Genomic DNA, 22,917 nt, shown 5'->3' with positions numbered 1-22,917 from the left:
AGATGCCCTTAGGAGTGAATTTCTTCTCCCTCCTCAGAGAAGTCAGCTAGTATTTTCCTCTTTTTACCTCATTGCTAAAATGACCAGATACTTGGGATATGAAAAGCAAAAGCCTTTGGGAAAGTTAGGTTTTCCCTCACAGGGGACCCTCAGTATGGTAGATAAAGACTACTTCAAATCTCCCAAAGCAGAGAAAACCTAGTCATGGTGATTAGTTCCTACAAATCTTGATCTGGTTAATTAAAATGCCTTCAGTGGGAGGCAGATGGGAGGCTAGTGGATAAGGTGTTGCCCTCAACAAGCTTACAGCATCTTTCCTAAGAGAAAATTCTGAGAGTGTCCTTTGGAAATGCTAGCATTTTAGATTCCCTCTTTCCTTAAAAGCCACCCACCCGATGTCCCCAAATCATCAGAGGCACAGGAATGTCAGGAGGCTTGCACACTGCCACAGAGTACCTGTTTCCTGCCAGCCTGCCTGAGGGATTATGGCTCCTCGCATGTAAACCACCCAGTGGTGGTACAGGAAAATTCCACCCTGAACTTGTCATAGAAAATACCCTTCTCCACTTTATAGCCTCTTCACCAGATATCTCAAAATTTCTTTTCCTTATTCTTCAAAAAAGAAATATTTTCATTTCACTCTTTCACTCAATTCTAATTTTAAAAAAACTGGATTTATTACTATTTTTGTAAGGGAGAACACAGTAATTCAACCATATCCCTTGCATTTCTTTAGGCTAAACTACTACAGTGCAGAACACTTTGAAATTTTTATTTGTATCTCTTTTAAGTTTAGATACAAACATTGCTTCTTTAGCTCCAGATGTGTTGCTTTTATATGTAGATGGAATCTGAAATTAACTTGTGATTTTTTTTTTTGTAAGGTGCTGATGTCAAGAACTTAGCAAGTGCTATAGGAAACAACATTCCTTCAGTAAATGCCTCAGGGAAACCAGGAGAGGCAGAACATAGTTTATATTATTTTATCCACCAATTTTTTTTAAGTTTTTTTTTTAAAGATTTTATTTATTTATTCATGACAGACAGGGAGAGAGAGAGAGGCAGAGGGAGAAGCAAGCTCCCCGCTGAGCAGAGAACCCGATGTGGGACTCAATCCCAGGACCTCGGGATCATGACCTGAGCCAAAGGCAGATGCTTAACATCTGAGCCACCCAGGCACCCTTTAAGTTTGTTTTAAAATAAGAGGATTAAGTATCGACTCCTTTAACTAAAAAGATTACTTGTCCTAATAAGATAAATAAATCTCTATGAGTTGGCATGAGGGATGGATTAAAGTTGCCTTAAAATCTTTATACCAATAATAATTATCCATAGGAAGAAAAAAATTATTGCTACCCAGCTGCCCAACTGCCTCTCAGTATAAGAAATGTCATCATATATAAGCTTCAGGACATTTTAGGTTTTCTTCGATCTCCAAGTAAGATGAAGGTGATTAAATTATACATGGAATATCTTCTGGAAATTTGACTTTAAGTTGTTGGCGATGAGAAGTCAAGAAAGGAGGGAGAAAATTTTTTTAAAACATTTATTTATTTGAGAGAGAGAGAGAGAGCTCATGAGCAAGGGGAGGAGCAGAGTGAGAAGGACAAGCAGACTGTGTTGCACACGGAGCCCGATGTGGGGTTCAAACTCACAATCCTGAGATCAAGAGAGTCGGATGCGTAACCAACTAAGCCACCCAAGCTCGTTTTAAATCACAGCTCAGATGTCACTTTCTCCAGGAACCATTCCCTAATCTGACCCATTCCCTCTCTCCTCTGTTGTTCCCCAAACCACCGGTAACCCACCCATCTGAGTTAAGCTTCCAAACAACCTGGATTTTTTAAATCTTTCTCCTAAAACTCACTCCACTGTATCACTGCTGATTGACTCTCGCCCTCCTCAACTCCGCTCTAGGAGGACTGGAACTGTACTGAGTTCATCTCACCCCCAAGGCAGTCTCAGCGCTCAATACATGTCTGGTAGGCGAAGGGACAGATGCACAGAGGGGGAAGGGAGCAGAGCCACCTTATTTGTCCCCTGCAGATGATTTGTGCTGTGCCCTATACTGTCACTACCCTTTCTAAGCACTACTGTATTTGAGTTAAGGGGTGTCTTCTAAATGGGAAAAGTCACTGGGTTCCTTTAAGCAGTATATCCAGCATGCCCTGCTAGCAAATTGTTCATTCACAGTAGAAGCCAAAGTCATGATAGCCTTCCAGGTCCTGCTAGATGGCCTCACCTCACTCTCACTGCCTTTCGGACAACATCTCTTGCAATCCTGACTTCACTCTCTCTGCGCCAACCACAGGGGCCTCCTCGCTGATTCTTGACAACACCAGGCCTCTTCCTGCCTCACGGTCCTTGCGGTTGTCTAGAAAGTCAGAAAGCTCTCCCTCCAAATAGCTGAACTTTCCAGTCTGTGCCCGAACATCACCTTCTTAGTGGCACCTTCTTTAACCACCCGTGCACCTCACACTTCCTATATGCCTGCATCTCTGCTTTGTTCTTCTCCAATAGCATTTAGTATCTGCCATGGGATACATTTTAATTGTTGGTCTCCTGCAAGGGATGTAAGTTCCCTGTAGGTAAGGACTTTTGTCAATTTTATTCCCTGCTGAATCCTCAGCATCTAGTTTCTGATACACAGCAAGTGCTCAGGGGTTTACGTGGCACAGCAAGTCATGGTTTTCAAGCTTTTAAAAAGTAGTGCAAACAACAAGAAAACAGACCACCTAATTTAAAAATGGGGAAAGGACTCAAATATGGAATAAATATTGAATAAAGAACACTTGATGTTTCTCTTAAGAAGCTACATCTGGCCAATAAGCACATAAAAAGATGCTCAACATACTAATCATTAGGGAAATACAAAACCACAATGAGATACCACTTCACACCCATTAGGATGGCTACTTAAAAAAAAAAAAAAAAAATCAGAAATCAACAAGTGTTGGCAAGAATGCAGCAAAACTGGAACCCTGTGCATTGCTGGTTGTAATGGAAAATGATGCAGCTGCTGTAGAAAACAGTATGGCAGCTCCTCAAAAAATTAAACAGAATTACCGTATCATCCAGCAATTCCACTCTGACCATAAATCCTAAAGAACCGAAAGCAGGGACTGACAGCTATCTGTAGATCCATGTTTATAGCAATATTATTCACAGATGGAAGCAAGTGTCCATCGATGGACAAACTGATAAACAAACTGGTGTGTACACATGGGAATGGAATATTATTCAGTCTTAACAAAGAATGAAATTTGGCACATTCTACAACATGGATGAATCTTGAAGACATTATAAGTGAAATAAACCAGACACAAAATGACAAATATTGTATGATTCCACTTTATATGAGGTACCTAGAGTAGTCAAATTTATAGAGAAACAAGTAGAATAGTAACTGGCAGGGGCTGGGGATAGGGAGGAATGGCGGTCAGGGTTTAATGGGCACAGAGTTTCAATTTCAGAAAAAGTTCTGGAGATGGATGGCAGCAAATGGTAATAAGGTGTTTGATGCCACTAAACTGTGTACCTAAAAATGGGTTAAAATGGTAAATTTTATGTTATGTATAATTTCCCACAGTTAAAAAATGGCAGCACAGCTTTTGCCTTAAACTCTAATAAAAAGCCGGGCGCCTGGGTGGCTCAGTTGTTAAGCGTCTGCCTTCGGCTCAGGTCATGATCCCAGGGTCCTGGGATCGAGCCCCGCATCGGGCTCCCTGCTCCGCGGGAAGCCTGCTTCTCCCTCTCCCACTCCCCCTGCTTGTGTTCCCTCTCTCGCTGAGTCTCTCTCTGTCAAATAAATAAATAAAATCTTAAAAAAAAAACTCTAATAAAAAGCCTAACATGTACAGCAGATAGAAATGAAGTGGCTGCACCTAAAGCAGGAAATGGAGGGCAGGAAGGGTCCACTCTGCTTGGCACCTCCTCGCTGCCTCCTGGAACAAGGACCCCACAGAGCTTCAGGACAATCACAGGCGAGGTTCATGGCTCCATCCTAAAGTTCTTAGGCACTGGTTTCACAGGTCTTTTTTTTCAAAAAGATTTATTTATTTATAAGAGGGGGGTGGAAGAGGGACAGAGGGAGAAGGAGAATCTTTTTTTTTAAGATTTTTAAAAGTTTGAGAGAAAGAGAAGGGGATGAGGGGCAGAGGGAGAAGCAGGCTCCCCACTGACCAGGGAGCGCCACACGGGGCTCAAACCCAGGACCCTGGGATCATGACCTGAGCCAACGGCAGATGCTTTACTGACTGAGCCACCCACGTGCCCTGGAGAGGGAGAATTTTAAGCAGGCTCTACGCTCAGTGGGGAGCCCGACTCGGGGCTCGATCAAACAACTCTGAAATCATGACCTGAGCTGAAACCAAGAGTTGGACACTTAACTGACTGAGCCACCCAGGTGCCCCTGGTTTCACTGTTCTTAAGGAAAGGTTAAGTTAAAAAGTTATTCCTGGCTCCATTTCTAGGAGGAACTTAGCAACAAGGAAAAATGACATCACCAACTGGCCTTGGGCCAAATGTCAATGCTGACTAATTTTTACAGAAATCACTTCATATCCCGGTGACAGGGGAGAACTAACAGGGAAAAGAGCAACATGAAGTCACTGGCACCCATATCTAATTATCATCAATATCTCACATTTTCTGAGCCCTTTTCCATTAATAACTCAATCCTCAAAACAATCCTGTCAAATAGGCATGAAGGAAAATTGTGTGACCTCTCACTTTACAAATGGATAAACATACAAAATTCAGTGGACATTATCCACAGAGAATCCCTAAAGTGGAACTGACTTTAGGATAATAATTGCTCACATTTATCAAGGATTTATAAATGAAGACACTGGCTCAACATTTCCACGGACAATGGATTTCATACTTCCAACCAGTCTTTTCCTACCATACTTGGTAGTAGTAACTGTTACTTCTTTTTCTAGGAAACTAAGGCTCAAAGAATAAATAACCGTCCTAAAATTAAATGGTTTGATACATGATGGATGGTGATGGATTGCTCTGAAACCTACTACTCCAGAGCCTGTGCACTTAACCACTATTATTCTGTACTGCCCATCTGAGTCCTTGACTCGGCTCTTTAGGAAAAGCCCAGTCAATGCTTCCTTCAGCCTTGAACACAAGTACAGCTGGTGAGTCTCCATTCGTCACTGTGTTTCTAAGTTGAACGAGTATGAACAAAATAAATCAGTACTCTTATTCCCTGCGCTAAATGCAATGAGATACTATTTCTTACACTGAAAAAAGATTCCTGGATCCTTTCCAATCCTATAAAAATGTATATACAAAAATATCCTCAACATTATTAGAATAAAAAGTCACATTTGGATCATCTCATTCAATTTCTTTTCTGTAAGCTAAATAATCTGCTGGTGGACAGAGTACCGATTACTCCCTATACTTTTGAGTGCTTCTTCAGAACTTTCTGAGGATGTCTGCTTTCTTCTCCAGAAACTGAAGAGAGGAGAAGCGCTTTGTAGCTTGTCAACAAGGCATTCAGTCTGCAGGGCTGCCCCATGGGATGCAAGGGCTTTGGGCCAACTGAAACAGGATTAATTTGGAAGAGCATCAGGCAGAGGCTCCCACTAAACAACTCTAACAGACAGGCAAGCGGAAGAAGGGGGCAAAGCCATGGCAGGGCTGCAAGCCAATGGCTAGAGATCCTTCCATCCCTCAGAAGAGGCTCCCGGAGACTGTCTCCTTCACAAAAATCTTAAAGTGGCTCCTTTACAACCACCAAACAATATATATATTGTATCTCAACAAAATCTATATATGATGTGGGTGTTTTATTTACTCTAAGCGTTAAGAATCTAATCAACACCAGCTCTTCACACGTGTTTGACTTCACACACAGCTTTGACTGTGTGATACCGTGAGTAGAGATGGGCTGCTCCACTAACTCTGGGGACATTGCTTTTTACTCTCCCATTACAGACCAGGATTCAGCTCTAGCACCTTGGGGGGCCAGGGTGCCCATATGCCTCTCACCTGAGAACCGGGGGTGAAGGAGGACCTTACCGAGTTCTCCTTCAGTTGCAGCCCCTCCCCATTGGGAAGGGAGGACCGTCTCTTAGCCGAGTTCCTGTTCGGGGTTGAGGTAATGGCCCCTGCTTTCTTCTTCACAGTGAGAACCTCACAGCTGGCTTGGTCTTCATTATGTGTGCTCTTCCCAGCATTGATAACCCTGCAGAAGAAGCCAGGAAAGTGGTCAGAAATTTCTGGAAGGCTCAGAGCTCAGACTCAAGGGTCAGCCTAGGCAGTCTCCACAACTGGCACAAAACTAAAGCCCTACCTAGTGCACAGGACCCTGTAGTCTTGGTATTTTATGTTCCTGAGTAAACTAATTTTTCTAAAATGGAGTTATATTAGCACACATTAAAACATATCCTAAAGCACTATTTCAAGCCCGGCTCACCCTCCCAGGTGTCTGACAGCTGTGAGCAACCCCACCAATCCATTTTGGTCAAAACACAAGAGACAATCACTCTTCTGGCAATTACCATGAAGATCGATGGGCAGGCTGGGGGGAATTCTGCTGCATTTCTCCAAGTGATAAAGAGCAAAACCCACCATCAATCTTATCAAAGAATAAGGTAGTGCAGTAATTTACAGCACACTGTAAAATCCAAGAGAACAGAGAATCACATTTCACTACTGCCGTGCCCACTTTTGCTTTACTCACAGAGAAGTGAGTGCATCAAAGGTGTATTCTTTTTAAATTATCTTTAATCCTTCATTTTTTTCTCCTATAGAATAATATTCATCACATTGCACCATTACATTAGGCTATAGGGCACTCTGATTTGGTATTATAGCATGTTGATAATGCTTTGGCCTAATTAAGTGTTTTAAGCATAGGAATGCATTAGAAGAACATGCCACATCATTCGTCTACCTTTTCTGTATCAGGTGACTGCAGGTGAACTCTTGGGTTTCAGCATCATTTTCTAATTAAGTAATTAATTAGGAGCTAAAATAGATTTCCCAAAAGACAGAGCTCTCTTTAATTGGCCATTGGCTGTATTTTCTTTTCTTTTTTTTTTGGTTTGTTTTGTTCTTTTTTTTAATTTTATTTTATTATGTTAATCACCATACATTACATCATTAGTTTTTGATGTAGTGTTCCATGATTCATTGTTTGCGTATAACACCCAGTGCTCCATGCAGTACGTGCCCTCTTTAATACCCATCACCAGGCTAACCCGTCCTCCCACACCACCCCCAGAACCCTCGGTTTGTTTCCCAGAGTCCATAGTCTCTCATGGTTCATCTCCCCCTCCGATTTCCCCCCCTTTTCTTTTCAAAACTTCAACAGTGTTACAGTAGGTAATAGAATGAATGTAGAGGGGTGGGGAACAGAACTCAGTGGCAAGGAAAGAAAAGATGTTTTTTTAAGGTGAGACAGCTGGAAGTCTGGAATCCATTCTGTAAGTGTGATGTGTACACCACTCTATCAAGCTGATTGTACTCTCCTAAGTAGGAGATAATCCTTTCCAAATAATTTTTCTTACTTTTGAATTGTGAAATAATTAGACTCAGAGTAAACTGCAACATATTGCAAAGAGTTTCACGCACCTTCCCCCAACTGTATTATTTGACATCCCTACAGCAGAATATCACAACAAACAACTGACACTGATGAAAAATTTTTTATTTTTTTATTTTTATTTATTTTTGAGAGAGAGAGAATGAGAGGGGTGAGGGTCAGAGGGAGAAGCAGACTCCCTGCTAAGCAGGGAGCCCGATGTGGAACTCGATCCCAGGACTCCAGGATCATGACCTGCGCCAAAGGCAGTCACTTAACCAACTCAGCCACCCAGGCGCCCCCTAATGAAAAACTGTTCATCAGACTACAGACCTTATCCAAATTTAACCATTTTTTTTTTTTATCAAATGGCTCTCAGTATTGAAAACTGTGTAGATTTCCATAAGCCAATGAACACTCGCCACAACCGAACAGGAAACAGAGAGCAAATAGGGATCCCAGTGACCCAAGATCTAAGGGAGTATGTTTCGAGCATCCTTCTACAAAACCTTGGGAGTGTATGGACATATTTCAGATGTTTTAACATTTACTTCATTTTTTTAAAAGATTTATTCATTTGAGAGAGAGTGAACAAGAGAGAGAGAGAGAGAGAGAGAGAGAGAGAGAGCGCGCGCGAGCACACAGGAGCCCAGGGGGGAGGGGCAGAGGGAGAAGGAGAAGTGGACTCCCTGCTGAGCAGGGAGCCCTGTGAGGGGAGCAATCCCAGGACCTGAAGATCATGACCTGAACCTGAGCTGAAGGCAGACGCTTAACTGACTGAGCCACACAGGTATCCCTTAACATTTACTTTATTTTTTAAATGTACATCATTTTGGGAAAAAATGCAATAATTTAGAAGTTCATTCCCATCTGTTACACGTGAACACAGAAATGTTCATGGTCTATATATTCAGGCAGAATTGACTGGTATCACTTGATTGGAAGGAGAAACTTTTTAAAAAATATATCATTTACAATTACTTATCTATATGTTATATGAAAAAGACCATACCTGTCATCTATTATCACCCTTATTTCAAATTTTTGGGTTAATCAAAACTGCTTCATAATCCTTTGTGGGTTTATTATAAATTTCAACCTAAGCATATGTTTATACACAAAAGCCTACTTTTACTCATTTTACATATTACACTTTGGTGTAAGATTTTTAAAAAGTTGATTGCTGCTTACAGAGTTTGAAACTCATTGTCCTAGGGGCCTGTGCAGAGAGGTGGGGATCCTTGTGACCTCTATGAGGTCAAATCTGCCTCTAGTGTTTATGACACACTCTTGCTGATGGAGGGCTGGGGCTGGGAGAGATCAAGGCTTAGTTTTCTGCCCCACCTTCACTCTCTCTCCTTCAAGGAGGAGATATTTTCATATGGTTTAAGTTAAAATATAATTTCGTATGGTTTAAGTTACCATGTGGCTACCTGCATGAAGACTATTAATACTACCACACTTACCACCTGAGCTAAATAAATTAGTTCAGGTTTCACAGCCAGGAAGTGGTGCAGCTAGGATGCAGAAAGACCCCCCCACCCCCACCCAACCCAACCTCTTCCTATTACACATGGGGACTTGCACTGTCTGTGGTGGGCCAAGCTGAACCGTGTGGGGAGGCACAGAATAAGCAGATTGGGGAGCTCAGTACCAGGCCTGAGAGGAATGGGAATAAGCTCGCTCTTCTGTAATGAGTGGAGAAAGGGCCCAGAGGGAGGATGAGGGATGGATGGTTCAGATCTGCCGGTCTTGAGAGGAGTCCACGTTTCATTCAGCAGTTTGCGGCTCTCGCATCGACCCTTGGAGAACCAAACCAGGCAGACGAAATACCACCGGCCTCTTCTCAGTCACTGGTAGTGACTTCCCAAGCGACATGTGAGGGGTGGGCTGCTAGCCGGCTGGGGACGATACACCCCCCATGCCTCTCACAGAAACAGCTTCCCTATGGAAAGCGGAAGTGAGGTCTGGCTGGGAAAACCAATTGGTGACCACCGTCGCCTCCCTACTGTCCTTTGTACAACGTCCTAGCTGCTATTTCTGGAACTTGGCATCACCCTGACCACTGGCACCTAAACTTGTGCTGTAGTCTAGTCTTTTTGTAACAAAAAAAAAGCATCACTGGTCTCTGAAAGCTACACGGCAGGCTGACTCATCTGCTGTTTTCCACCGGTCAACAAAACTACTATAATTACATAACTCCTGAATCGTGGTCGCCTGAAAGACCTTACCTCCTCTCTCTTTCTCTCTCAGTGGATATTAAACGCCGAAGTTGACCTAACTTCAGCAAGAAACCTTAGAAACTTTCTTTTATGCACGTGCAGCCTGGGGCCCTGGAGGACTCTGACGTGCACGAGGTCATGCAGCTAAATACGGCAGAGCCGTGAACATACTTCTGAGCTCCCAGAGATTTCTGCTTCAGCTCTCAGTTGTTTTATTTTCCTATTGTGTATCTATTCTTATCGGCACTTGGTTCAGATGGTTGTACTGCAATGACTCATCAAAGCCAGCGAACTGTGGCAGGACAATCACTGGTGGCCTTACTTTGCCATTTCAGGTTGAATACAGTTTGTGAACAACACTAATGAAGTATCAAAAAGTCAGAAATGTCGCCCTGATGGGAAGACAACAGCCCCAACCCGGGAAGCCTGTTTGGTCAGATATCTGATTATTACTCTGTTAAAGTCACATTAATTTAAAGCCACTGCCTTTAAACACACACACACACACACACACACACACACACACACACACACACACACACACACACACACACACACACACACACACACACACACACACAACTTCTTGTCCCATATTTTATATCATTTCAAATTCCTTACTCCACACAGCTTTAGTAGAAAGACCTGGTTCTTCTTAACTTACTTTGGCTTTAAAAAGCTCGGCCTCTATCAACTTAAATATTTTATTTTGTTCTTCAAAGGCAAATGATCTGCTTACAAAACGTAAATGAAACCTTTAATTCCTCTAAGAGTAAACTGAGAAACACTTTGTTTCCCTGAGCAGAGGAGCATCATGCTATTGATAGATTCAATAATTTTATTTAATCTAAGCAGCTGTATCAGTAACTACACTCACTTGTCTTCTGCTCCAGCATGAAGGCAGCACTATCTTGAGATCAAGAGGAATGACTTTAAGATGTGCATTCTTTATCTTATTAGCATGATGCTTATTTTGAAGACTTAAAAACAAAATGCTGGTGGACCATGAACTGTCCTATCTTTAGTGACATTATTTTCCAATTGCCTACAAAGAGGGAAACTATCTTCCTTGGAATTGAACTGGAGGCAATAAAGCATAGCAATTAAGAACATGGGCTCTCTCCCCAGAACACAGCACACAGCAGGTGCTCAACAAATGTTTGCTGAATGAGGGAACGAAAAACAGAAATCAACTCTACTTCCAGAGATGTGGAGTAATAATAGTATCTTACATTTGTTGAGAATCAACTATGAGCAAGGGACTGTTTTTAGCATTTTACATGTAGTAATTAACTCATCCAAGCCTCCTGTCAGCTCTGTGAGTTAGCCACCACTGTTGTTCTTTTTAAAGGTTAAATCACAGCTAGTGGATGGCAAAGTGTTCAGCCAACCTACATAACTTCTACAAACCTCAGTTCTTGAGCAGTACTTCGTGGATTAAATTCTAGGAGTTGCTAAGTTATGTGTGTGTTGGCGAGGGGGAATTTCTGGTCATCTATAAAGATTTGGAAAAATTTTGTTAGGATTAAAATTCAGGTGGGAGAATTGTTGGAGGATGAACGGGAAGAATGGCTACTGTCTCCTCAATATGAAGAGTTTACATCCAGTTCTTTCATCTCTTAGAAAACCATGGCATATTTGCCCCAAGAGAGAGACATGTGATAAAGTTAAATTCATTTTAGGACTTTGTCTACCTTCAATTGTACCAAAACACCTAGATTTCTCCCCCTCGTAAAAACAGGTACACACAGAATTTGAAGGACTTGGAAGTCAGAAATCCTATGTGTGTATCAGACACAGCTTGAAGCTATGGCCTGAGTACCAGGCATGAATGTGACCATGAGACCACGGCAATAGTAGAACCTATTTAAAAAGAGTAAATGATTCATTCTGTGCCACCGTCATATGCTTAAGAATCCTGTTTTCCTTCTTTCTGTTTGTGAAATACTCCAGTCACAAGTTTTTTAAAAACTCCATTGATTTTTCAGCAGCAAAGTCCTGGTTTTAATTGCAGCTGTTAAATTATCAAGTTATCTGCCTTATCATCTGCTCAAAATCTTGACTACAAGGACACTTACCTGATAATATGACACAGAGAACAGGTCCCTATTACTAAATTCAGACAAATACTCCAAGTATACTCAAGTCATGAGCCCTGTCACAAAGGACACAGGCCCAGAGAACAAGCAATGGAACCATTTTCAAAAGGATTTACAAAGACAATCAACAGAGGAGAGTCCCAGCTGACATTTTCTTTGAAGGATTCACTTACTGTGCTAGTATGGGATGGCTGTCAACTCCTTCCTCAGCAACGTCCTCCCTGCCCATAACACTCCTGAGACGTCACAACAGGGACAATGGTTAGAAAGACCGAGTCCAAACCTGGTCCCCACTAATTACTGGTCCTAGCTGTGTGTTCTTGGGCAAGTTACTTTCTCTCTTTAAAATGGGGATAGTAGTCCGCTCTGATCATAGCAGAGCATGAGAATTAAATGCCCCAGCATGGAAAGTATTTAACAGTGTCTGGTACCCAGTGAGCACTCAGGATATATTATTTATTAATATTAGATCCAAGACAAAGCTAGCTCTTTCTTCTGTTGGGCCCAAGGGACTTGATGCAGTTGTGAAAATCTGAGGAGATGCTTCCCCTCCTTCCCCTTCAGCATCCCTCTGCCTGCCTCAAGGACACATGGCCACCTCCACGCATCCAGAGCCTTCAAGTGGCATTGCATGACACCCCCAGAACAGGGACCTTGAGCAAGGACATCTGCTCCTTTGAGCCCTCTTCTCAAAATTATTACCACAATGAAGCCACATGCAAGAGTGTTCTGTACACAGGGAAGAACTCACAGAGTCATGACTGTGCTGCTTCTAGATTCCCATCCAGACCTGCCCACAGATGCCATTTCTGGACCCCCCAGGCTCCTGGATTCAAAAGCTCAGGTCGCAGAGCCCACAGAAGACAACCAAATACAGAATTCGGCTTGGTTGTTTTGGTTGTTATTATTATATTGTTTTATTTTTAAAAGAAATAAAGGCCTGAACAGTTTAGGCTAAAGAGTTCACACTAGTGTTACCATTGCTAAGGAGAGTAATTACACTGGCTAAGAAGGAAGAAGTAGTTTATAAAGGCCATAAGGTGAAGTGAGATATTACTGATTCATATATAATTGAGAAGCAGACCGCAAAAAGGCTATAGGGGGAGGGAATGGAAATGAATCATTTATGGAAGACCAAATACAACTATCGATTATTAAAATTCTTTTTTTTTTTAAGATTTTATTTATTTATTTGACAGAGATAGAGAGAGAGCACAGGCAGGGGGAGCGGCAGGCAGAGGGAAAAGCAGGCTCCCCACTGAGCAGGGAGCCCGATGCGGGGCTCGATCCCAGGACCCTGGAATCATGATCTGAGCTGAAGGCAGACGCTTAACCGACTGAGCCACCCAGGCGCCCCTAAAAATTCTCTTTTCTAAGTAACCTCCTAGGCAATGTTTCGTGTGACTCTCTGAAGTGGTTACTGACCTCCCAAATAAGCTGGAAAAAAAAAAAGGCAATTCCTAGCTCCAAGGGAGTTAATAACCTCTCATTCTTGGTATACTAGAAAACCATGGTTCTGACCAGGAAGCTAAGCCTTTGATAACAGCCATCAGCAAAAACAGCCAGAACATCCATCAAGAATAACAGCTTCTCCCAGATGGTTTCAGCCACCTCTGGGTAGGAGGGAGAAAAGATCATCCCAGCCCATTCAGTTAACAGTCAGTCAGGTGTTACCAGGGAGGAAAAAGGATGTCAGGAAGTAGAATTTTCTGGGGTGTTAGGCTCTCCCCTTTTGGAAGGTGACTAAGCACCAACACATGGAGGAGGCAGGTGTCAAGAAGGAAGATAAACACAGGTGGGAAAAGAGCACATACATGCACGTCTTCTCCAGCAGGCAACCTCACACCTCTGGTTCCCAGGCTCTGTCTGTCATGAAGGGATGTGACCAATCAAGGGATGCTAAACGGGATCGCACATTCAGCCCCCAGAGAGGTTACTATTTTTAAATTTTTAAAATTTTTGCACACAAAATGTTTTTTTAAAAAGTGAACCAGTAGGGGTGCCTGGGTGGCTCAGTCAGTTAAGCGTCTGCCTTCGGCTCGGGTCATGATCATTATCCTGAGTCCTGGGATCAAGCCCCGAGTCGGACTCCCTGATCAGCAGGGAGCCTGCTTCTCCCTCTCCCCCCAGCTCATGCTCTCTCTTTCGCTATCTCTCTAATAAATAAAATCTTAAAAAAAAAGTGAACTAGTTGTCAATATTGAAAAATTAGGATATTTACATTAAAATCTTCATTTTCCTTTTTCTCTTGAAAAACAGTACATCAGGTTATACACCTGTCACAGTCTCCTGTGACAACAGTCAGAGGTAGGACATATCCTCTCGAGCTCACCCCAGACCTCACTCTGTCTACTTGTGCCACTGAAGTAACCAGCCTGGCCCCAAGGCATTTGATTCTGCAACACTGCATCCAGATCTCTGGGACTTAATAAGTAAACCAAGAAAATTATTAGATACATAGTATACTGATCGAAACCATTACTTTAAAAAATATTTATTGTGTAACCACATGGGGATGAACCAAGAAGACTAGGATGTGGTTTCTACTATCAAGGAGCCCACAGTCATCTGTAGTTGGGAGACCTCCTTACAAATAACTACAGTTTGCTCTGATTGATGCCATATCAAGGTGTGTGTCATACGGGATCTGAGCACACAGAAGAGGAGACAACTCTGCAACAAAAGAGTCACGTAAAGTATCACAGAGGAGGTGGCATCTGAGTGAGCTCAGCCTTATGGAATGAAGGAGAAAATCAACAATCAGAGAAAAGACAAGAAAAGGCTCTCCAGGCAGAGGAACAGCCTGTGAAAGCAGAGAGTGGTGTAAACTTTATAAAGAGGGTTTGGGTGTGGCCTGGGTATAGGTTTGCTGAGGGAGCTACATCAGAACCGGACCATGAAATTCTATAGAACTTTCTCCTACAGAGTTTATGACCCACAGGAAGAATCTAAGACTGTTTCAACAAAGGATTCATATGATCAAAACTACTTAGGAAAATAACAGTAGTGGCTTAATGGAGGATGGTTTATACCGGATAAATGACAAAGGGGAAGTGATCAGCCAGGGTCTCACAATAGTGCAGGTGACCAAGGGGTCATGAATCAAGCACTGGGGCTGGGTAGAAGTGAGGGTTTCAGAGGAGGTGAAAGACCCAAGAATTCCCAGGAAGACCTGCTGGACAGGGGTCACAGGGGAGAAGCAAAGAGGAGGACTCTCAGGTTTCCACTGGCAGAATGAGCAGACCAGGTATACCGATTACGGACGGAGAGGAGAAGACTGGGGGTGGGGAGTGCTGGAGGAGGAGATAATGAAATTGCTTTAAGGTCAGTGAACAGAAAATTCTTGGTACCAGAAATTATAAAGGCAGTGGCAGCCCACGTTGACTTAATGAGGGGTCCACAAACTATGGCTCGCAGGCCAAACCTGGGCCACTGCTTGTTTTATATGTAAGCCCCCAAGAATGGATTTTACATTTTTATGTATGTGAGGGGGGAAAAATCCTAAGAATATTTTGTGACCGGTGAAAATTATATTAAGTTCAAATTTCAGTGTCAATAGTTTTACTGTTTTACTGGAATACACCCATGTTCATTCATTTACAAATTTGTTAATCGTGGCTTTCCAGGTACAATGGCAGTTCATAGTTTCGACAGAGACTGCCTGCGAAGCCTATATATATTATTTACAATCTATACCTTTTATAGAAAATGTGTGCTTACTCCTGAACTTAACTATTTGACTGAATGGTCTAAAATTGCTGTTGGTCAAAAACAGTCGAATACTGACAATTTCGTATTACATGTAATACAGAAGTGAAGCAGAGATGAGAGCTATCGATTTGGAAAGAATTTCATGTGCATCTTGGTGTTATTAGCAACATTAGCTTTGGATATACTTTGCTCCTAGCATTTGAGAGCCATCGTTAGCTTCTATCTCCCTCACCAATGTAATTCAATAACCAAAGATTAAAGAGCAAACACTCAAGATCAGAAGAAACTATGGTGTTGTCACATAGATCTCTCCACATACCTATCAATGGTTTCTTCTTCATATTGACTGTTTAGAAATGAACTTTCAACAAAGCAAAGATAAAAACCAGAAAGCTGCTGTTGGGCACTTCCTTTTCATTATTCACCAGATCTTTCTGGCAAAACCATTAATATCACCAAAGTCCAACTTCCCCATTTAAATAAGGAAGTCTGCACCCTGTCAGATGCTGGAGCAATTCCCATTCAAGGCCACGGTGCCGCTCTGTTGGAGTCAAATGAAAGGAAAATAAAACCTACCCAAAACGGACATCAGGCTTGGGGATTCTGCATTAAATAAATCCAGTTTAGAACAATATTATTTGCAGAAGTTTTTGTTGGCAATTAAAGAAAAAAAAAGCCATGTGCTTGAAGCTACTATTTCTAAAGATAAGGCTTCCTTTCTTTATTTACCAGATATATCAGAACTATCACCAATGTCAGAGAAATGCATTTTGAAAAAATGCATTTTTTTCAAAACAAAATGAAAGTCAATCTCAAAAGTGTAATTTAAAAATGTGAATTTCAAAAAGGTTGAAATTGACAAAATGAAACCAAAAGATAAAAACACTCTAATCTCAACAGACATCAAATAAAATACACAACTTTTTAATCAGCAGTTTCCTCATAAACTCGATACAATCTTGACTTCTCCCTTGCTCTGGAATAAACAAAGTTCTGGACAATCCAGAGCTCCCTTAACTTCCTCTTTAACCTTAAGGCAACACAAGAACAATATTTTTATACAGAAGAGGGCTGTTTGGTGGTAAGAAGGATGAAACTCTAACCTGAGAATTCTGAGTCCGGGTTTTAGAAAAGATCTTTTAAAAATGTGCTCTTATATGAGAGGGGAAGGCCACTCGTCCACCTATCCGCAAAAGCACAGGCTGAGCTGCCTCGACACACAATAGAGCAGGAAATGCCAAGAGGGGCAGGCAAACAGGTTTCTATATGCTAGAAATCTGGAAGGCAGTTAAGAGCAGAGAGACTCTGGAGCCAGATTCCCCAGGTCTTAATGCTCGATTAGCCAGTAAGTACCCGTGTGACTTTCATTTTATCTCCCTATGCCTCAGCTTCTCATCAGTAAGATGGGGACAATGAGCAGTACTTTCCTCTCAGGGTGGTTGCGTGACTGTCAGAAAACAGCTGTTTATGAGCTTTACACCCAACAACTTAGTTAATACTTGTAACCCTACACACGAGAAAGGTGTGTCATTATCCTCATTTTATTGGCCCCATCAATAATATCCTATGCAAAATGATTCAGTTAAACATCCTAGACAAGCTGTTCTGGCATTTTTCTCCTAGCAACTGAGGTTTTAAATGATGTATTTTGTTCACACAAACGAATCTCTTGTAATTAGTTGCACAACAGCTTATAAACAGAACACAGGTATTGCAAGAAGGAATTGTGACATATCCCATGATTTCAGCACACCAACATTCCTTTTCCGAGGCAAGCATTGTACTGCAAATGTACATTAACTAACAGCAATAATTAAATTCCCACTCATTACTTAAGTCATTGTTTTAAAAAAAATACAAAACACTTCATTTTAATTGAAAATAATCTGCTTTGGAAAATCCTCATCCCTCTGTTAACTAATTTGTAGAGAAAGTCTGTTTTATTTCCAGATTAAAGCCTGAATACAAAGAGTAGCCCTTTGAAAGCTGCTTGTTGTCTGGTCAAACATTTTTACCTTTGTGCCTAGACCCAGGGCAAATCCATTAACACTTCAACCCTCCCTAATTTACAAGGGAAAACAAAACAAAACAAAAAAACGTTTAAACCTTGAGGACCCCACAAGGGCCAAAAGGAGTTTCATTTTAGGCAAACTGATCTCTACACCCTCAAAAAGCTCTCTACAAAGTACAATGAGACTTTGCTATGGCCTTGAAGGAGACAAATGCACTGACAAGGATATAAACTATTAAATTGGATGCCCAGTATCATCCTTAAATAACAAGGACAAGGTGGGCTACCAATATAATTCAATTAGTCAAAGAGAGGTATGCTCCATAATGCCATATATTGATGTTAGTTGTTTTCCCCCCATCTCAAGTCACATAGCAGGGAGTAGGCACTCAATAAATGTTAGTTGAATGAATGAATAAATGAACTTATTTTCTCCATAACATCCCATGGAGGTCACTAGAATAACAAGTGAATTCTAAGCCTGCCTATTTGTTTCTTAAAGCTTAAAATATTTTTATTGGGGCTTCCCATCAACTGGCTTCAAGGAAAATAACTCTATGTTCCAAAGAAAAATTGTTCCAAAGAAAAAATTTATTTAATTATAAGTGCTAATGAACTTGGGAGCAGGACATGTAAAGCGAGCCCCAAACATCTGCAACAAAGTGGCTGATAAAACAGAACCAACCTCATGCATCTCTAGGTGGAATCTTAACTCCACTGCTGGTGTCTACTTTATAACCAAGTTCCTGCTCAATAGTAATGCTCTATTAACAGTGAGGCCTGACCCAGGTGGCGTTAGCAGGCCAGGATGGTGCCCTCTCAACACTGAGACTGCTATGCAGGAGGGAAACTCCAGAGGTCAAAGGGGGACTTGAAGTAGTACAAAGACAATTCTGAAGTCATCACTGTAAAGCTGCCCAGCAACACAGTGAATTATGTCAGAAAGCAGAAATTCCCTCCACTGCAATGTCCAAAAGCTGACTGATCACCGTTCAGGGACACTCTGAGGATCTCTGCACTGAATGAGAAGGTTCTAAGACTTCTTTTGCAAGTGTTGAGTCTCTATCTGTCCCCATCCCCAACTCCAGTTAATGTAAAATCTATTTTTTTAAAGATTTTATTTATTTATTTGAGAGAGAGAATGATATAGAGAGAGAGAGCATGAGAGGGGGGAGGGTCCGAGGGAGAAGCAGACTCCCCGCTGAGCAGGGAGCCCGATGCGGGACTCGATCCCGGGACTCCAGGATCATGACCCGAGCCAAAGGCAGTCACTTAACCAACTGAGCCTAGAATGTAAAATCTAACCTGCTTTCAGAGCTAAAATTTATCTATTATGGAACATAGCTCTAGAGTGGTCCTTGTCTAAGACAATTCCGTGACACCTGGTAAACCGTAAGCAGAAATTTGATTAACTCAAACTTCCTATCCCCAACTAGCCCTTTAATGTGGGAGTGTGCAAATGAGCCTCAAATATTGCTGTTCCCTGGGGCTTCCATTTGGCTTGCTTTTCTTCCTACCAGTCTTTCCCTGGGAGATCTTCTCTATTCCCAAGGCTTCATTTAAGACCTAAACACAAAGCACTGCCATATTCATATCTACAGCACAGATCTCTGGTGTGTCTGACCTGTATTTCTGAATGCCTTTGGGAACTCTGCATTTGCATATTGCACACATTCAAGCTGCCCAAACCTCATTTTCTCTTTCCTTCTGCTGTCTACCCCTGTCTCAAATGCAATCCTCCTTCTGTTGTTTCTGTCTCAGGGGACCCAGAATTCCAAGGAACCTTCCTGTCCTCCTAGCTTCGGAGTATACTCTTGCCCACATCTAGTCCCTCAGCCTGTATGTCACAACCAGTACTTAGTTTAGGCCAAGTTCCATTGCAAACACCTCCTAAGTGTCCCCTCCCCTAATAAATCCTGCACAGCATGGCCACACTGACCTTTCTCAGCCATGAATATGGCCATGTCTCTCCCAGGTTCTAATTCCTTCAAACGGACTATGTAGATTTTAGGGGGAAATGTAAACTCCTCAGTCTTCATGATTTGGCCCTTATCCGTATCCTCTCATCTGCTCTCCCCACACCTCCTTATTCTCTGCCATAAAAAACAAAAAAACAAAAAAACAAAAAACAGCCACTGGTTTATAGAAAGCAGTGTTGCTGCACACAATTCCCTGACATATGCCTTTCCCTCTGCCTAGGATGATCTTAACCTCCTCTTGTCTGACAAACGCCCCCTTGTCCTTCAACACTCATTTTAACCACCACATCATCCTAAGGCTGCTTGACAAGCACTTCTTTATTGTAGTTCTTAAAACCACAATGTAACCACTAAGTAGTGCACTTGTTACGCTCATGGAAATTACCAGAAATTTGGACAGCTTTCCTAGCTCTGCCATTTACTAGCTGTGTGACTTGGGTAAGTTAATAACCTTTCTAAAACTCAGTTTCTTCAGTTGAACTACTCTGTGAATTAAGAATATGAATGAATGTAAAATGCTTCAATGAATAAAATTTAAAAAAAAGTCTTATCACAGCTCAAGAATCTCTAGGTACCTGTTCTAAGTAGTAAAAGAGAAACTATTCAATTTTTTATTTTTATTTATTTGACAGAGAGAGACACAGCGAGAGAGGGAACACAAGCAGGGGGAGTGGGAGAGGGAGAAGCAGGCTTCCCGCGGAGCAGGGAGCCTGATCGGGGCTCGATCCCAGGACCCTAGGATCATGACCTGAGCAGAAGGCAGTTGCTTAACGACTGAGCCACCCAAACACCCCCTATTGTTTTTAAGGTCGCAAAATTTTGACAATTACAACCAAAAATAGGCAGAGATACACTTCTGAGAACCAATGGTCCTTCACTACCTGAATATCCTAAACTTGTTATGAACTGAGCCAATCCAAGTTGTTGGGAAGATTTTTTAACTGTATACTATGAATAAATGTTAAACTAACATAGAGAACTGTTTCTGAAACTTATCATCAGGAGACGGTGGAATATTCCATTATTAGAAATTTAGCCACTGAGAGCTAATCACTACTCCCAACCAAGAGTCTGAAATACAGAAGGACTTATTTAAGTCTCGAATTGTTGGAAATTCCACAGATTCAAAATGAGGTTAACTGATGACCTTCCCTACTGCATTTCAGTCTAGAGATTAAAATAGATCTCATTGTTCCAGAATCCTGGCTGTAGCAAGAAATAGGCTCTAAATGGCTAGAATGAATTTTAATAGAACCAGGAGCGTGAGGAAGGAAATCAGGAGGAAGAAGTTTTCTTTATAAAAAGGTCCATAAGGGTAATTTCCATTTCACTGTGTTTCTAAATTGCCTATGTTTGCAAGCTGGCTGCAACATATCCTTTCTGCATTGACAGGAAGCATGAATTAATCAGTAAATAGAAGTAGTTAAAAAAATTCTTACACCCTACATTTTCAAAACACTTTCTAACTTACTAGTGCATTCCAAAAGGGTTATAGTACAAAAGTTGGTGAATAAGATGACTGATCAACTTAACCTACATTTTGACCAAAACATTAGATTCATTTACAGGCTTACCTGGAAATTTTACTAAACTATAGCCTTACAAAACACAATACTGAGAGACTATAAATTTATGACCATTTTTCTATGGAAAAGTATTTAGAATTCCAACTTGTTATTAATAATGGTTCTCATACTTTTGTGTGCATAGGGGTCACCTGGAGAGCTTCTTAAAACATGGATTTCTGAGCCCCACTCCCAGAGATTCTGACTTAGTAGATGGAAGTAAAACCTGAGAAAAGCTCCCAAGTGGTAGTGACACTTTGGGTTTACTGATGACACTAAGTAGCACTGGCCTAGATGAAACACAGTCCCTTTGATTAGCCAGGGACTGGAATTCTCTTGGATGAGGGAACGAGGCACCCTCATGCCAGTGAGATCAGGAAGAGTATGTGATACCCCTAGTTTACAAGCCACTGCTGCTGGCTAGTCCTGGTAGAGTCAGAAGTTCAAGAGGCTTCTAGAAATGGAAAGGAGAATCCCAGTGAGGCATGGAGGCATGGACGCACGAACATGAACTTGAGGGGGTGCGGGGTCAGTCACTGAGCGGCAGGAGCTTGACTGGGGCATTGGGGGCTCCCCATGATGGGGTTGAGAATGAGTCTTGGCAGAGCTCTATGGGATCATCAGCTAAGGGGAAGGAAGTTTGAGGAGTGGTGATTGTGTCCAGCATACCTGAAACTCAGGTTAGGAAATGGCTGGCAATAAAAGAGAATGGGTTAAGAGGAGGTGCGGGTGGGAAAGGCAATCCACAGGCGGCTTGTGTTCCTTCCAATGGTGGAAGTGGCTGCAATACAAAGAGGAGAAGGGAATTTTGACTGTTTAACACATCGAAGGTAAATTATCATCCGGGGCAACTATTCTCACGTCAAAGGTAACTGTACATTATCTATATTCCAAATTATTAACTACAAGATACTTTTTAAGAAAAAGACTAACATAATACTAACTAGTACTTTATAATTTAATCGTACATTATTTCATTTAAACCTCCCAATGATAAGGTAGATAGGAGAGGTATCATTTGTCCCATTTGATAAAAATTGAATCCAGAAAGCTGACTAGCCCAGGTTCAAACAGTTTCCAAGTGGTAAAGCCAGACTCAGATCCCCATCAGATTCCAAGGTCTAACTCCACCACACCCTACACAGTACAGAAAGGCAGCTGAAAAGTTCGCAGATTTGGAAGGAAAACGTGGGCTCTACTAGCATCACCAAAGCCAAGGAAGTGAGAATTTAAGAAAGAAAAGTGTCAGATGCCAGGAATAGTTCAAGTGTCTGCTAGATCTGGTACTTAAGAGGTTACGAGTGGCCACTGTAAGGATCCAAAGTCCTAAAATACTCTTCCCTCCCAGAGAAACTTTTAAGATGATAAAATGCACCGTCTGAGACTGAGTGTACTAGTTTCCAGATAAGCATTTCACTTGTCTGCTTGTTTTTATGAATAAGGGAAGAAAACACCTGATAATAGCATCCACCTCTCCATAAACAGACTTTAGTTCTAATCCAAAGGTGACACTGGTAAACAACTGCTCTAAAGCCCCTCACAAATTCCTAAAAAATCATACAGCAATTTAGAGAGTCACTACAATAACTGACACCTTTTAATTAGCTCCAAACTCTAAAGCTGTAGACACTTCCAAAATCTAATGTGCTTTTATAGTCAACAATTTACTGATAATTTACAGTTTTAAACTTTCATATTATTCTTTTAAAACTCAGAAAACGTCCGGTAAGCAGAGATTATCAACATTTCACAAACAGAAGTTTTTGCTCTTTTAAAAAAAATCT

At 41.7% G+C, this 22,917-nt stretch overlaps 1 protein-coding gene across 1 annotated transcript in view; it reads right to left on the bottom strand.

The window, feature by feature from the left end:
* The window catches only part of PPM1H (protein phosphatase, Mg2+/Mn2+ dependent 1H), a 239,020-nt gene that overhangs the window by 143,174 nt on the left and 72,929 nt on the right, over positions 1 to 22,917 (bottom strand). The window contains exon 2 of the mRNA XM_027592252.2: positions 6,040 to 6,205. Within this exon, the coding sequence (XP_027448053.1) occupies positions 6,040 to 6,205 (166 nt within the window). The remainder of the gene's footprint in view (positions 1 to 6,039; positions 6,206 to 22,917) is intronic.

This window comes from Zalophus californianus, chromosome 9 (assembly GCF_009762305.2).
Source record: "Zalophus californianus isolate mZalCal1 chromosome 9, mZalCal1.pri.v2, whole genome shotgun sequence".
NCBI lineage: Eukaryota > Metazoa > Chordata > Mammalia > Carnivora > Otariidae > Zalophus > Zalophus californianus.
Note: the sequence above shows the minus strand (reverse complement) of the source record. Positions and strands in the feature narration are given on the sequence as shown.